The 15,883-nt window shown below is 35.3% G+C and overlaps 1 protein-coding gene across 1 annotated transcript in view; it reads left to right on the forward strand.

Moving 5' to 3' along the window:
- Positions 1–15,883, forward strand: part of elp4 (elongator acetyltransferase complex subunit 4) — a 65,236-nt gene that overhangs the window by 32,413 nt on the left and 16,940 nt on the right. Inside the window, exons 8-9 of the mRNA XM_084110312.1 lie at positions 253–361; positions 3,944–4,050. Of these exons, the coding sequence (XP_083966438.1) occupies positions 253–361; positions 3,944–4,050 (216 nt within the window). The remainder of the gene's footprint in view (positions 1–252; positions 362–3,943; positions 4,051–15,883) is intronic.

Below are 15,883 nucleotides of genomic sequence, written 5' to 3' on the forward strand. Positions count from 1 at the left end.
TAAGATCATGAATTCCGCCTCCGGAATACCCTGCTCCATTTTTCCGAGAGATAATGATGACCTAATTCAGTTCTCAGAGTAAAGGGAGTGAAACCCCTGCTTGTTAGGATGGGTTTAATTAGCAAGAGATGCTCTCAGCTTCGCTCTAGATGTTTCTACATTTGTTTGTACACTTTTAATTGGACTCTTCTCATGTATTTATCTTGTCTTTCTCATCTATTCCCACCCTCTCTTTCTGTCTCGCACTCTCAGAACAGAGCCGTAATGGGACGAATAATCAGACTGAGTGACACAGCCATCGCTCTGGAATCATTCAGAGGCTCAGAGGAGACGACCAACCCACTTTACAAAGACTATCACGGTGGGAAGAAACATACATACAAGAGTTCAAATACACTGACAGAATACCCCCAAAGCCTAAGTATTAATTATTGGCTTGTAACTCATTCTGCACCGACTGATACCTAATTTAAGCAATGGGATTTAGATTTTTTTTATGGCGAATGATAAAACTGATGGACATATCTAGAGACCAGATAGCAAAAGAGACTAGAGACCAAAAATCTACGTATCTAGAGACCAGAATGTTACAAGGACCAGGGTTATTATTGTTAATTAAAACTAAAACCATCAAAAAATATATTTGTTAAACTTATTTTATTTCAGCAATTTTATTTCTCATTTCCGTTTAGGTTGAGTTAAAGTACTAAAATAACTCAAATTAAATAAACTAAAATGAATAAATAACAATTTATAAATGCTATATAGACATTAAAAATGACAAAAACACAACAAAATTACTAAACTAAAATTAAAGTGAAAAAAAAGAAAAGAAAAGAATATATATATATATATATATATATATATATATATATATATATATATATATATATATATATATATATATATATATATATATATATATATAATTCAAATAATAAAAACAATAATAGTTTATCAATGACATGAGGGTGACTCAGAATCAGTGTTGTTATTGTTAACTAAAAATATTAACTAAAAATATACAGTATTATATAATTTTAAAAAATTTAATACAAAAATAAGCTGAAGTACTACTAAAACTAAAATAAAGCTAAATAAAAAAATATTTAAAATAGGCTAACTACTAAAAAGGACAAAAGCACAAAGCAAAATTACTAAAACTTAATCTGACACGAAAACTGAATATATAGAAAAATAAAAGTGAATTCAGAACATTAATAAATACTATAGTGCTATATAAATAATACTTAAATAACACTGCATAGAAGACCTCAGCTACTGCATAGCAACACCCTGGAAACCATCCACACCAGTCTAGATTCATGACGGACACCCATCGCATTTCTTCAGAAAATCTATTTTCAAAAGATGTTTCATTGGTCCCTCGTCTTATTCATGCCTTTTGCATCATCCTATCTTTCTGGCTCTCACAAACACACACACACACACACTCGCTCAGTAAAGTGCATTAGTAGAAAGGGGCAGGCAGGGTGGACCTCTCTCTAGCTGTCAGCTCCTGTTAGTGTGGCCGTGTTCAATCAGACGTGCTCCTTGGCAGACAGGCCAGGGGGAGATTCAGCTGCCACGGAAAACACACACACACACACACACAGAGAGAGAGAGAGAGAGCCCCCACCGCCCCATCACAAGCACCCAGCACAGCCCTCAGGGGCCGCAGAGTTGCAGAATCAATATTTTCATACTGACTAAAACCTCTCTGTGGCCACACTGCAGATGAGGAAGATCTTTTGGGCTCACGCTCTTTCCGTTCTGTCCTTTTTCCTCTCATTGTGCCTCTTTATATCCTCCCTTGTTTTCATCGTACACTCCCGCCATCTCTTAATGTTGCATGCTTTATCTTTTCATCTTTTTTTTTTTTTTTGTCCATCTCTCTGTAAAGGTCAGTTTGTTTACAGTTCTCTCTCCTTGTTTCCGCCCCCTGCCCTGTTTCTTTCTTGCATTCATTTGCAAGTACGGAATGGCCAGAGGGGGTGTGGTTTACAAACACTAATGACCTCAGATGATTATGTACTTAGTTATTTACTTACTTATTTTATTATTTTGTTTTGTTTCTTTATTAAGGTATTTATAATCAAAAATGTTTTCAGTTTTATGAATTAGTAATTTTATTTATTATGTTACGTTGTTTTCATATTTATTGTTATTTTATCATTTTATATAATAATATATAATAATATAATATTCAAAATATAAAATAATAATAATATAATATAATACTTTTTTTTTTTTTTAGGTCATTCACTTTTGTCAGTGTTATTAATTTAGTTTTTAGTTATTTGATTAGATAATACATGGATTCTGTGATAGCACACGTGCAATGTCAATGCGTATTGGATGGGTGGTAAATATAATTGAGCATTTGTTTAGCAATACAGATGTTAGAACTGAATGATTTCACATTCATGAATTAGTTCTTTTTGAGATGTTTACGATATTTGTGAACAAAATAAGACTCTAATTATGTTAGTGTTGTTTCAATTGTATGTGAAAACCCATTTTTTTTTAAGATGTTTGAAAACAGATAAGATATAAAATATATATGCAATGCTTTCCAGATGGTTTCACAAACATATCCACAATGCATATCCTTACTTTTAGTGTGTTCGAACAGTTATTGTTAGCTTTTGCTATTGATTTTTACCTCATTTCATGAATAATGCTGTGCCATAAGGTCTTAGTGAATGTGAAGACGTACATGAGGCCACTCTTTCTTTTCTGTGGTGCGTCCACTGCACAAAGCATGTTGGGAGTTCTGTCACAGCGAATCAACTCGAGCGGAATCAACCTAGCGCACGGGTCCCTTTACAAGCGGGGCCTTTACACACACACACACACACACACACACACACACATGCTCTTTCCATCCTCTCATCCCCCTCATCCTGGTCTTCAGTGCTTCTTTTTAATGTCATATTTCTACTGGCCACATAACTGAGGGAAAAAAAAGATGGAGGGAGGAATTAAAGAGGGCGAAAAAGCTTTCTCTCTTCCCAACATGCCCCTGTGCCGACTGACCTTGTTTTACCCCCATCCTCCACTCACCTCTCTGGCTTTCTCTCCCTCCCACCAACCCATTTCTCTCCTCCCTCCGCTGCAGTCCTTCTCTCATATGTTTTGGTTTCTGCCCATTGGTGCAGCTAATAAAATAATGGTTGATACAATGCTATAGTGGCCAGTGTGAAAGATGATAGCTACATGTGCCCACAGTAAAACTCAGCAGACAATGAAAACAAGAGTCTGTTTAAATAGGTAACAGGCAAAACAATACCTGGGGAAAATTTTTGTTTCACAACATGTTTATTAGCCTGTGCAATATAGTCAGAAACGTCATGCCCATTGAAATGTCCTGCCAAATGGATTTTGAGTGCAGTTTCAGTTTTTCAGCACTACAGTGTTTACACTACCGTTCAAAAGTTTGCAGTCCGTAAGATTTTATTCAGCAAGGATGCATTAATTTGATCAAAAGTGACAGTAAAGATATATATATATATGATTTTTAAAAATATTTATATTTAAAATAAATGCTATTATTTTAACTTTCTATTCATCAAAAAATCCTGAAAAAAAATTATCATGGTTTCCACAAAATATTAATCAGAATAATTAAGCAAATAATATTAACATTTATTTTTCGAAGTTGGAAATTAAACAAACATTTTTGGAGTATGTTTACAAGAAGTCATTTTACTTCTAAATTTCACGTGTGTATTTATTAATTTATTTCTGAAATAAATTGCATTTCTAAATAAATGCAGCCTTGGTGAGCAAAAGAAACATTTCTCAAAAACATTTTAAAAATCTTACTGACTCCAAACTTTTGAATGGTAGTCTATACTGAATAATATCTCTGACAGTGTGTATTTCTAGCAAGTTTACATAGTAACATGATTCACTGTTAATGTCTTCTGTGTTTGTTCAGGTCTCCTGCATGTTCGTCAGTTGCCCCATCTGAACTGTCTGTCATGTGAAGTACCCGATACGAAAGACTTGGCCTTCAAACTCAAGAGGAAGCAGTTCACAATTGAGGTGAGTTCACAGTAATGTCACAGTACACCAGATACATTTAAAATGGTTCTTATATTCATGCAGCTTTTTTTATCTTAATGTTTGTTCGTTCTCGTGGCGAACAGGAAGTGTATGACGTTACTAAGTGCTAAGAAATGACTTCTTTTAATTGCTAATTTTATTTTTCTTCCCCCATGTCTCTCGAATCAGTGCACATATTAGGAGGTCATGATTATGAATTGATGTCCACATTAGCTGTGCTTCACTAATTCCTGTTTATTTTCCTCAGCTATTGAGTGTCAATTTGAAAGGTTGAAACTATTGATTTTAGACTGGACATGTTACACCTCAAAGAATTACCTTAAAAGACTTTGAGAATTTCTTTCTGAAGTCTCATAAATACACTTTCTTGAATGTGTGTAACTTATTTTCACTGGGAATTATATGGCACTCAGACAGGTCCGATCAAAAATTGTTTCGAAAATTAATACTTTGTCAGAAAAATAAAAAGTAATGCGTTACAATATTGCGTTGCTCCCTAAAAAGTAACTCATTCTGTTACTTGGTTACTTTTTATGGAAAACAATGTTATGTTACTTTCACGTTTTTTCACCTTGGCTGGGCTTGCTTGTTAGTTTGTTTAATAAAATAAAAAACAATAGTTCTCTTTTTGGCAAATGTAAAGGCACTTTGACAGCAAAAACAAAAAGAAACTAAATTAAACACAAATTTGATGTTGTTTATCTAATATAATTTTTGCTTATTGGTATTGTTGAATTGGATCATCAAAAGTCAGCAGCAAAGACATTAGTTATTATTAATGTGAGATTACATACAAGTATATTTGTATTATCTAACGTATTTGATTATTGCAGGTTTGCGTAGTATTCTGAGTTTGCATATGACTATTTTTATTCATTTTGAGGAATACTTAATTGTTTTTGTGTAAGTTAGATGAGTAAATGCTCACATTTATTCTAAAACTGCAATAACCATCATGTTTTTACAGCACACACAACACCTCTGCACTTACTCAAGATTTTTCTCAACATGGAGACAGAAGAGGTGTCAAATAAGCTACAATGAGTCTTTATTCTGTCGTTTTTTGTAAAACTCTTCAGCACACACACACACAATCCACTTCCAACCAATGAGTGCCTGTCCATCAAGTGGACACAAATGAAAGGGCCCAGGCTCTTACCGAAGCCCCATCATTGGCCCCTAATTAAGTTATCACTGGTGAAGCTGTTAATAGTTAATCAGGAAGTCTATTGTCTCAGAAGGACCAGTAGTCTTTGTCTTTAAACGTTGTCTAAGGCAGAGACCTCTCATCCACTCCTCACTAGATTTATAGGGTCAATAAAAGTCAAGGTGGTTTCCCTCAATGGCTGTTTAATGGGCCGACCACTTTGAGTTTGTGGAAGGGCTCAAATGTAGGTTTGTGTTGTAGCAGCGCTGAAGAATTTGTGTGTATTTTTTTAGGCAGCGTAATATACCTTAACATCTTTTCTCCTGATCTTTTGACACAACCCTTTTAAGGATATTAGGATAGTTCTTAACTCAAACACATTGTGTTAGCAAGCCAAGGTCAAGGGTTCGATTCCCAAGGGCTGGGTAAATATAGGACACAATCTTGGGCTAATTTTACCCTTCAAATTGGGCTCTCATTTAAACCCGTTTTACAAACCCGGAATGGAGCTGGCTCTCATAACTTTAGATCGCCGTCCTGCATTTCAATCATAGCTGAAATATGCTGCCACTGAGCCCATAACCTGCCCATAAACTATCAGTGAACAGCACTGAGGACATATTTAACATTTAGATTTAGTATCTTTACGCAAGGCATCAAGCGTTTCCCTCACGCGAATAGACCAATTCAACACTCGTTTAGGTGACTCACATCGCATCCCTGTATGTTGCTTTGCATAAAATTAAGTGATTTACTGCACAGTAAGGATTGTATAGATAAATTAAAATGTACACAAACTTATATTTTATAAGTTTGTGTTTACAGAAGAAATGCACTGAAATGCGATGGCACTGAGAACTGCTCTCTCCTGAAGAGGATGCAACAAGCCCGTGATAAATAACTGAACCACTGGGTTGTTACATCTACCCAAAAACTACCCAAACAATGAAAATATAACCCCGAAAAAAAGACCCAAGAGGCTCAACCCAGCAAATTATTATTATTATTATTATTATTATTATTATTATTATTATTATTATTATTTTATTTTATTTTTTTTTTTTTTTATTTTTTTTTTTTGTGTGTGTGTACCCTAAACGGTATTGCAGTTAAGGTATGTGTTTTATCAGTTTATGCATTCCCTGAGAATTGATCCCATGACCTTTGGGCTGACAGAAATACTGTATTTTATTTCACAAATTTTGTCAGTAGCAGTTGAGAATTTCTCAGGAAAAACTGATGTGAAAATATCAGTGAAAGGAAGAGATAGTGACTTGTCTTCATGAGGGATTTTCCCCATTCGATCTTACCATTCCAATCTAGACTACAACCTACAAACAGGTCTTTGATAGATAATGTTACGCCAATACATTGTCACGCACACAAACAAATGTGCCGTGCAGAGTTTACAGTGGGCGAAACTAAATTCATGCAGTGAGTTTTCCCTGCGGGGCTGTTTGGTAGCGTGTGTGCGCTCCAACCACACGCCTCACTCGGCCATCATTCCGTGAATATATCTGACGCAGCCGTGATGGGAAGGTTTGACTGAGAGACACAAATCGTTAATGTATGTTTACATTGTCACCACATCAAGTGCAAAAAAAACAGTATTTACTATAAAAAGTCATATAATGAAGAATAGAGTTTTCTTGATCTTTTGACATTGAGAGCTGGATGGACTTTTGGCACTCAGAACCTCTGAATTATGACTAGAATTATGATATGGCCCCTTTGCCGCCCGCTCGCTGGTAACATTGAGACATCATTCTTGCTAGCCATGCCATTAGTCCAACCTTCATTCGTACAAAGAAAGACATGCTCTTCACCTTCCCTTTAAGATGAGTCAGTGTGAATCAGATCTGATCTGTGTTTAATGATTGTATTTGAAAGGTGATTGGCAGGCCAAGTGTGTATCAGTCAGGTCGTTTAGAGTGCACACGTCACTCAAAGATTAGTCACGTCATGGCAACACGATCACAAAATATGAGTTTTCACACATAGAAAAACCATGCAAGACATGTGGAAACCTCAAATTGAAATATTAGACTGAATTATTCCTAACTTGCATGAAACTTTCTTGTATACTGCTAAAGAAATGCATGATTAATTCGTTATTTTTAGGGATGCACTGACATAGAAATGTGGGGTCATGTGTTATAATTATATTTGTTATGGCTGATAACCGATAAGATGATGGTTTATTTTGATGATTAATCATCATCACTTTGCTTGATTATTTAAACAAACAACTTTCATGCTAACGTTTCAGTCTTGCTTCAAGTGAAATTAGGCATCAGAAAAATCTTATATATATATAAAAAAATACGCACACACAAACACAAACACAATCTAAAATTACCAAACTAAAGTTATTGTTTTAATAATAATAATTTTGTGCTCATTCAGTAATAAAATTATATTCATTAAAACATTTTTTTTCCACTGTATAGTGAAGGAAGGAAGAGTTGGAATCTAATCAACAGAAGAAGCTTAAGTATGTTTTTTAATTTAAATTTAATTTTCATTTGTTAAACATTTCGAGTAAATCTTGCTTCCCAACTCTCGAAAGCAAATGCAGCCAAGCGTGATTTGAGAGAGATTGTTGATATTCTGTCTGTTTGTTGAAGTGAGCTGCTGTGCTGTAATGTTATTAATGCAGGCTGGGTCTACATGCTGGCGCTCAGCTACCCAGAGGAGCATTTCGGCTGCTTGTCTTTGACTGACTGGTAAAGTTCAGTTTGCGGTTGATGAGCAGTCAATTGCCCAGAATGCCCTGCAGCCAGAATTAACCTCTGTCCCTGTTCCGGCAGGTAGAGAGAGAGAGGGGTTATGAGGAAAATCGTGATTAGCAAACACTCACGCATACGCACGCATGCCAGTTGAACGCTCGACAACGAGTGGGGTGAGGATTCAGACTGGAATGTAGGAGGTATGTGATTAAACTATACTTACCCTAGAGCGACCCCTGACCCAAACTTGAGCCAAACACACCTTGAGGGTGTTGAGGTTTCTAGAGGTGAGCTGAGATGATCTTCATCCCAAGATTTGGGTAAAATTAGCCGTGGCTCATGGAGGTACAATCTTGTAAGATCAGCAATTTTTTTTTTTTTTTAATCGTTGAGAGCATATTTAAGACTTGTGTGGACTTATTTATGGTGATATGTCAGAACATTGGTTTTATAATTTTTCATAACCACACAAGCATTCCTTTAGTAATTGTTTTTTTGTTGTCCCGTCTTAGTTTTGAAGGTTCTGTTCCTGCGGCAAGATCTTGATTGATTGGTTGTGTCTGGGCCAGCCTGTGCTGTATTTAGGTCTGGTTGGTTGGGCCTTGTTGCTGTGATCCAACTAAAGTTTTTGGAGGGTTAGTTTTGGTGGCTAACCAGTATGAGTTTTGCAATGGCCAATATAATTTTTTTTTTTTTTTTTCATACTTACTTACTTATTTATTTAATTAAATCAGGCAAGCTTTTACTCTTTTCTGCAAGTCAGTAAAGTATCTGCTTTTGGATTAGTTTTAAACTAAATTTGAGAAATTATTACTGTAATTAGTAATTGTTGATGGGTAATTTATGATAGGATATTGAACATGTAAATGAACTTTAATAACTTCATTTTGTATCATTTGAGTGTTGATTTACACTCCCGTTCAAAAGTTTGAGTTCAGTACAAGTTTTCTTTTTTTGAAATAAATTAAAGGGGTCATGAGTCATGACATGGATTTTTTGTATTGACATGGATTTGTAACTTAAAATGTTAATAAAGTTTTTTTGCACAAAAGAAAACATAAGCAGAAAATGACTGGCTTACGTTGTTGCGTAGGAAATGCATCAACGACCACTCGCTATTTCACGTAAGAGTTTTGAAAACATTATAAAACCATTTACACACAAAGCTTTATGAAATCATTTACTAATGGTGTGTGATGCTGTCAGAACACCAATTAAGAATCAGCAATTTTTTTTTGGACATTTGAATATACAATATATAGATTATATAATATACAATATATATATATATATATATCATACTCATCATTCTTCTTCCTCCAAACACGTTTAGTGGAATTATGACCAAAAAGTTCTATTTTGGTCTCATCTGACCACATGACTTTCTCCCATGACTCCTCTGGATCATCCAAATGGTCATTGGCAAACTTAAGACGGGCCTTGACATGTGCTGGTTTAAGCAGGGGAACCTTCCGTGCCATGCATGATTTCAAACCATGACGTCTTAGTGTATTACCAACAGTAACCTTGGAAACGGTGGTCCCAGCTCTTTTCAGGTCATTGACCAGCTCCTCCCGTGTAGTTCTGGGCTGATTTCTCACCTTTCTTAGGATCATTGAGACCCCACGAGGTGAGATCTTGCATGGAGCCCCAGTCCGAGGGAGATTGACAGTCATGTTTAGCTTCTTCCATTTTCTAATGATTGCTCCAACAGTGGACCTTTTTTCACCAAGCTGCTTGGCAATTTCCCCGTAGCCCTTTCCAGCCTTGTGGAGGTGTACAATTTTGTCTCTAGTGTCTTTGGACAGCTCTTTGGTCTTGGCCATGTTAGTAGTTGGATTCTTACTGATTGTATGGGGTGGACAGGTGTCTTTATGCAGCTAACGACCTCAAACAGGTGCATCTAATTTAGGATAATAAATGGAGTGGAGGTGGACATTTTAAAGGCAGACTAACAGGTCTTTGAGGGTCAGAATTCTAGCTGATAGACTTTTTTTTTTTTAGATTATGTCTCTCACAGTGGACATGCACCTACGATGACAATTTCAGACCCCTCCATGATTTCCAAGTGGGAGAACTTGGAAAATAGCAGGGTGTTCAAATACTTATTTTCCTCACTGTATATGTATATGTATATGTATATGTATGTGTGTGTGTATATATATATATATATATATATATATATATATATATATATATATATATGTGTGTGCGTGCGTATATATATATATATATATATATATATATATATATATATATATATATATATATATATATATATATATATATATTATTTTTAAATATAAATAATTCGGTTGATATTGCCTCAGGTTAGTTTTCACACTGTAAATTGTAAATTAAAGTTCAAGTCCAAGCACATTGCATTGTATAATACAGTATTCCACACAGTTTTCTTTGCATTGACAAATTTTGGCAAATGTTCTAGGCCATGCATGTGCATACTGTTCATGGTATGCATACTACTTTATTTAAAAAAAATAAAAGGCAGTGTGCCATTCTGAACATAATACAGGGTTCGTACGGGTGCTTGAAATCCTTGAAAGTGCTTGAATTTTGATGTTGTGTTTTCAAGGTTTGAAAAGTGCTTGAATTTTGGATAAAATGCTTGAAAATGCTTGAATTTGTCACATTCTTTCGCAAGAAATATCTTTCTGACGAAATAGTTCTTTATTAAATGGAGAATTTTTTTTTAGCCCTTTAGAATCAGATACAGATTGATTTGCGTAACGCTGGCCAGAGCAAAAGTAGGCGGAGTTTTCATTTTGATTTCCGCGGTTGTTTGGATGCACCGTTTTTATTGGCCACGCAGCGGCAACAGTTGAACTATTTTAAACTTTGACCGCGGCGTGCGCGCGAGCTCGCTGAGCTCCGCTTTGGTCCGAGTTGCGCGGCGCAAGCCATTGAAATATATCGGTTTCATTTCATAGCGCAGCGCGGTCCGCGTCCTATCTGAAAGGGCCATTAGTGACTGAGAGTAGCCTACTTGGTGTGATAATGTAATGTAAGTATTGCATGTCCGTTATGTCACGTTCATTTGTGGAATATGCAGTGAACATTGCCAAAATTACAGAACTGTAACGTGCAAATTAACCTGCAAACGTTAGCCTAACAACAGTCGTTGATTGCTGAACTGAAATCAGTCAGTGTCATAATAAGTATACTGTTACTGTAAGGTTTAGGATGGCCCTATGCAATATTTACACTGCTCTATTCCAGTAAATGTATTAGCCAGGGTTCGAAATGACTTAGGACTCTTGGGGGGTCCCCTAAAATTTAATTATTAAATTATTAAAAATTCTTTAAAATCTAATTAAAAAGACTTTTTTTTTTCTTTTTTTTTTTTGGTTTAACCTCAGCATAGTTTATATCTCGCAATTCTGACTTTATAACACGCTATTGCGACTTTATATCATGCAATTATGACTTTTTATCTCAGAATTACGTGATATAAAGTCGCAATTGCGAGATATAAACATGCAATTCTGAGAAAAAAAAGTCAGAATTTCAAGTAAGTTATATTCCTCGCAATTGCGAGTTTATATCTCATAATTTTGACTTTATAACACGGAATTTTGACTTAATAACACACAACTGCGACTTTATATCACGCAATTCTGACTTTATAACCTGCAATTGCGACTTTATATCACGTAATTCTGAGATAAAAAGTCAGAATTGTGAGATTAAAAAGTCGCAATTAACGTTACCTTGTTTATTTTTCACTCTGTGGCGGAAACAAGCTTCCATAGTCTGCTGTTAGCTGGCAGATAACGTTACAGCTAACAAGAAACGTTGACAAACGTACTCTTCTAATCATTACACTGGATATCTAGTTAATGCAACTTTTGATATAGGAACTCGAACTCCTAATATTTTACTATAAGCAATTATGAAGATAAACATAATCGAAGCACTTACAGGATTTTCATTCAGGATTTCACTCTTTGTGAGGTTTCGTTTTGCCGCGTTCAGCTACAGTGCGGGAGCACCACAACAACAATCTGTGACGCTAGAACTCACTCGGCTAATAGCTGCCCTGATTGCTGCCTCGCGCTAGGAAATAAAATAATTACTGTTATAAATATAAAACGTCACTAAAGACCTATAATTTTCACAATCATTTTTAATGTTAAAATATATTTGTCGGGGACCCCCCAAAATCCAAAAATAAATTCTTATGGGGGGTCCCTAATGACTTATGGAGGGTCCGGGACCCCCCCAGACCCCCCTCATTTCGAACCCTGGTATTAGCTAACATTATGTCTTCTTGGCCCATAACACTTTCTTATGCTACAGAACACTGATGTTCACTGTCTTGAAGTTGTAGGGATATTTTCTTATCACAAAAAGAATGTGAAACACGTATGTGTAGGTTATATCATTTTAAAGATATTTTAAAGATAATTTAAGTTAATTTGACACACTTTAAGCATTATCGTATCGCATATTGAATATCGCATTATTTAATGACTTAGTTATTATCGCATACCTCATTTTTCTTCAATATCGTGCAGCCCTCTGCTATTATGAAACATTTGGCTGTTTATCTCTTTTGATGTGATTAAAAACACTAAATAATAATTTTAACTATGTATTGGTATGTAATTTACGGTAGTGTAAGGTGCTGGAAAAAGTTTTAAAATGGACCTGGAAAGTGCTTGAAAAGTGCTTGAATTTGACCTTGGAAAAAGTGTACGAACCCTGATAATACCCTATTTTATGAAAATGTAGGTTATGAAAAGAAAAGCAAGGATGAGACAAGGATTGTGTACTTGGGTGATAATAAGATCATAATATCTTGATTGAAAAGTTTCTTGCTCAGAAGTGGTAACCGTTAAATCATGTAGTTAGACAGATGTTGTTTTTAATTGTTAAACAGTTGGTATTTGACTCCGCTTCCCTCTGTTCCTGGAATATTTGAGCAGATCTGCTGCAATTATTGTATAGAAATAAAGTAAAAGTCTTTAGAGCTGCACTGCTTTACTTTAAAAAGCCAGCGACAAACTTTGAGCTAAACTTGCCATCATCAGCAAGTCCTCCTCACCCCCACCTGGTCCACTGTCGGCCGGTTCAAAGGTGGAATTTTGATCCGGAGCAGAAGATGACCGAGTAGAAGTCTTTGTCGGTTCTGGCATGGCTGCTAAAAATAACTTTCCCACACTCTTGAAGGGCTTTCACAGTACTTTCTTTCATCTGACAGCTAGTTTCTGAACTCTGTACACATAGTAAAAATAGCTTTGTGCATCATAAAGAATATTTATTTTGCAGGTGAGAGGTTTTGAGAATTTGCTGTTGGTAATTAATGGTAAACCTCTGGTTATGTACATTTCCAACTCTCTGGTTATCAGTGATTATATACTTGATTAACACTTGATGATGATGAAGTTTGTAAGATTTTAATGTTGAAAGGAGGAATTATTTGGCTGCTTTGTCCTCCCTTTTTTTCTTCTTCTTTGAATATGCGTAGGAAGCGTTCTTCTAAAGGTTGCATAAATCAAAACCTTTAAACAGGCAGTCATTGAGTAAGTGGTCATAAAAACTTGATGAATTTTATGACCATCTTTACCCTGACACCTACAGCTGGCTGCTTTTCAATGGAACCCAAACAGATGACCGAGGTCACTGGAAATGCATATTAATGAGTTCTCAATGCAGTTTAATGTAGATTAATAGATTATTCATGAGTCAAAATGGGAGGGTCCTGATCCATATTAAAGAATGTTTCTGAGACCGAATCCCAGTCCTGTGCTGGCAGGGTTTTGTGACCCCAGCTTTGTGAACTGTGAGCCAAGCGGTGCTATTTCTGCTTTAGACAAACTTTCCCATCGTAGCTAATGAGGAGGAGTAATGCTGAGTGACAGTGGTATTGGGACAAGGGGCGGGGCTACAGTATGTCAGAGCCAGTCACATTTCAACTGACAAATTACACTCAAGCACCGCTAAAGCCTTCATAAAAATAAAACCTTTTTTTTTTTGTATGTAAAATGTACATGATTTAATCATTGCAATATGGTTGTTTTATCCAAATTAATTTCTTCTTCTTTTTTTTTTACCATCATTAAAAAAATTTGGTTTGTGAAAACTTTATACTTAAAGATAAATTTAATTTAAATATGTTTTGTTTATTTTTATTTTTTTTAGTTTAGGAAAACTTTATATATAATCTAAATATTTAAATTAAATATTGGCCTATTAAATGATTGTTGTTATATAAACTGTTGTCAGTAATTTTTTAAAGAAAGTTTTTAGTTTTAAGAAACTTTTTATATAATCTAAATATTATATATATTCACAGAAATTTTGGCACCCTTGGTAAATATGATTAAAGATGGCTGTGAAAATGTTTGATCTTTCTTTCAGAAAATTCTCAAAAATCTAACCTTTCATTGAAGTAAAAGAATTGAAAGTGGGGGGGGAATTCACATTATGAAATAAATGTTTTTCTCCAAAACACGTTGGCCACAATTATTGGCACCCCTAGAAATTCTTAGGAGTAAAATATCTCTGAATTATATTCCCATTAATATTTAAATTTTTTGTTAAATATAAATATACTCCTGGATCTTTAATGTTGTGGGCCTATTTTTCTGCAGGAGGTCCTGGACTTCAGATACATGGTATCATGGATTCTAGCCAATACCAACAGATAAAAAATCTAAACCTGACAGTCTAGAAATATTATAATGGTTGCATCTTCCATCAGGACAATGATCCAAAACAAACATTAAAATCAGCACAAAAATGTGTCACTGAGCACAAAATGAAGCTTCTGCCGTGACCATCCCAGTTCCCAGACCTGAACCCTATAGAAAATGAGTGCGGTGAACTGAAGAGAAGAACATTTATTTCATAAAGAGATATTTCCCCACATTTTCAATTCTTTTACGCAATGAAAAGTTGGATTCATATGAATTTTTTTGATAGAAATTCAAAAGGATTAACAATGCTTCTATATTTAATCAAGGAGGGTGACAATAATTCTGAACATGACATACATATAATTGCATTCATGAAACCATATTCTTTATCATCTTGTTTTAAAATTGTACTTTGTAAAATTACGGCAATCAGTTTATTTTCCGCCCTCAGTCACCATGAATAACTTGACAGCCATTAATTTGTGCATTATTGTACTGGTGTGCGTTCCCTTTTGACAATAACTATTATGATATAAGTTGTTTGCGTGCCTGGGTTTCCCATGAGGCAACTGCCATGTGGCACTTCAGAAAGGTAGGAGAACAAGTTTTCCATCACACTTGCATTTTATGGCCAAACAATCTCCGCCCACTTCCCCCTGCCTCCCTGCTTCCTTGTGTCGTGGCAGTGATGATGTTAATGACCAGTGACAGCTCACCTATCCCTGGCGTGCCTCCAGATCGTCCCATCCCCCCATTCACATGCACACTGCTGCAATCACGCACATTTGCTGTGAATTCTGGATTGTTAAACCAAACACACATACATATGGATACGGTACTTGCGTATTGGGATTATTCTACATAACCTCAGTATAATTATTAACTAGTGTTCACGGCATAATTGATTATGCCAAACATTAACATTTTATTAAGAATATGGCCCATCTTGCAGATTACGTTTTTATTTATTTTAGGAGTTTTGATTTGATCTGTTTTTCTTATTTTCCATGAAACATTAGATTTGAAATAGGAGTGTTATAGTTTGGATTTCTTATGGTTTGCATTTGGTTTTGAGGTCGGAAGTTCAATCGGATTGGAAAATTATAAGTGCTATGAGTAAATATTTAATCATTTTCATTATTTCATACTAGGGTTTGGGCAGAGATCTTTCCAATTTCCTTGTTTTCTTTGTTGCGTGAACAGTTATCTTAAATTGTAATATGTCACAATATTGTTGTTTTTACTGTATTTCTGATCAAATAAATGCAGCCTTGGTG

The sequence above is a fragment of the Abramis brama genome (assembly GCF_963993115.1).
Source record: "Abramis brama genome assembly, chromosome: 3".
NCBI classification, from domain to species: Eukaryota; Metazoa; Chordata; class Actinopteri; order Cypriniformes; family Leuciscidae; genus Abramis; species Abramis brama.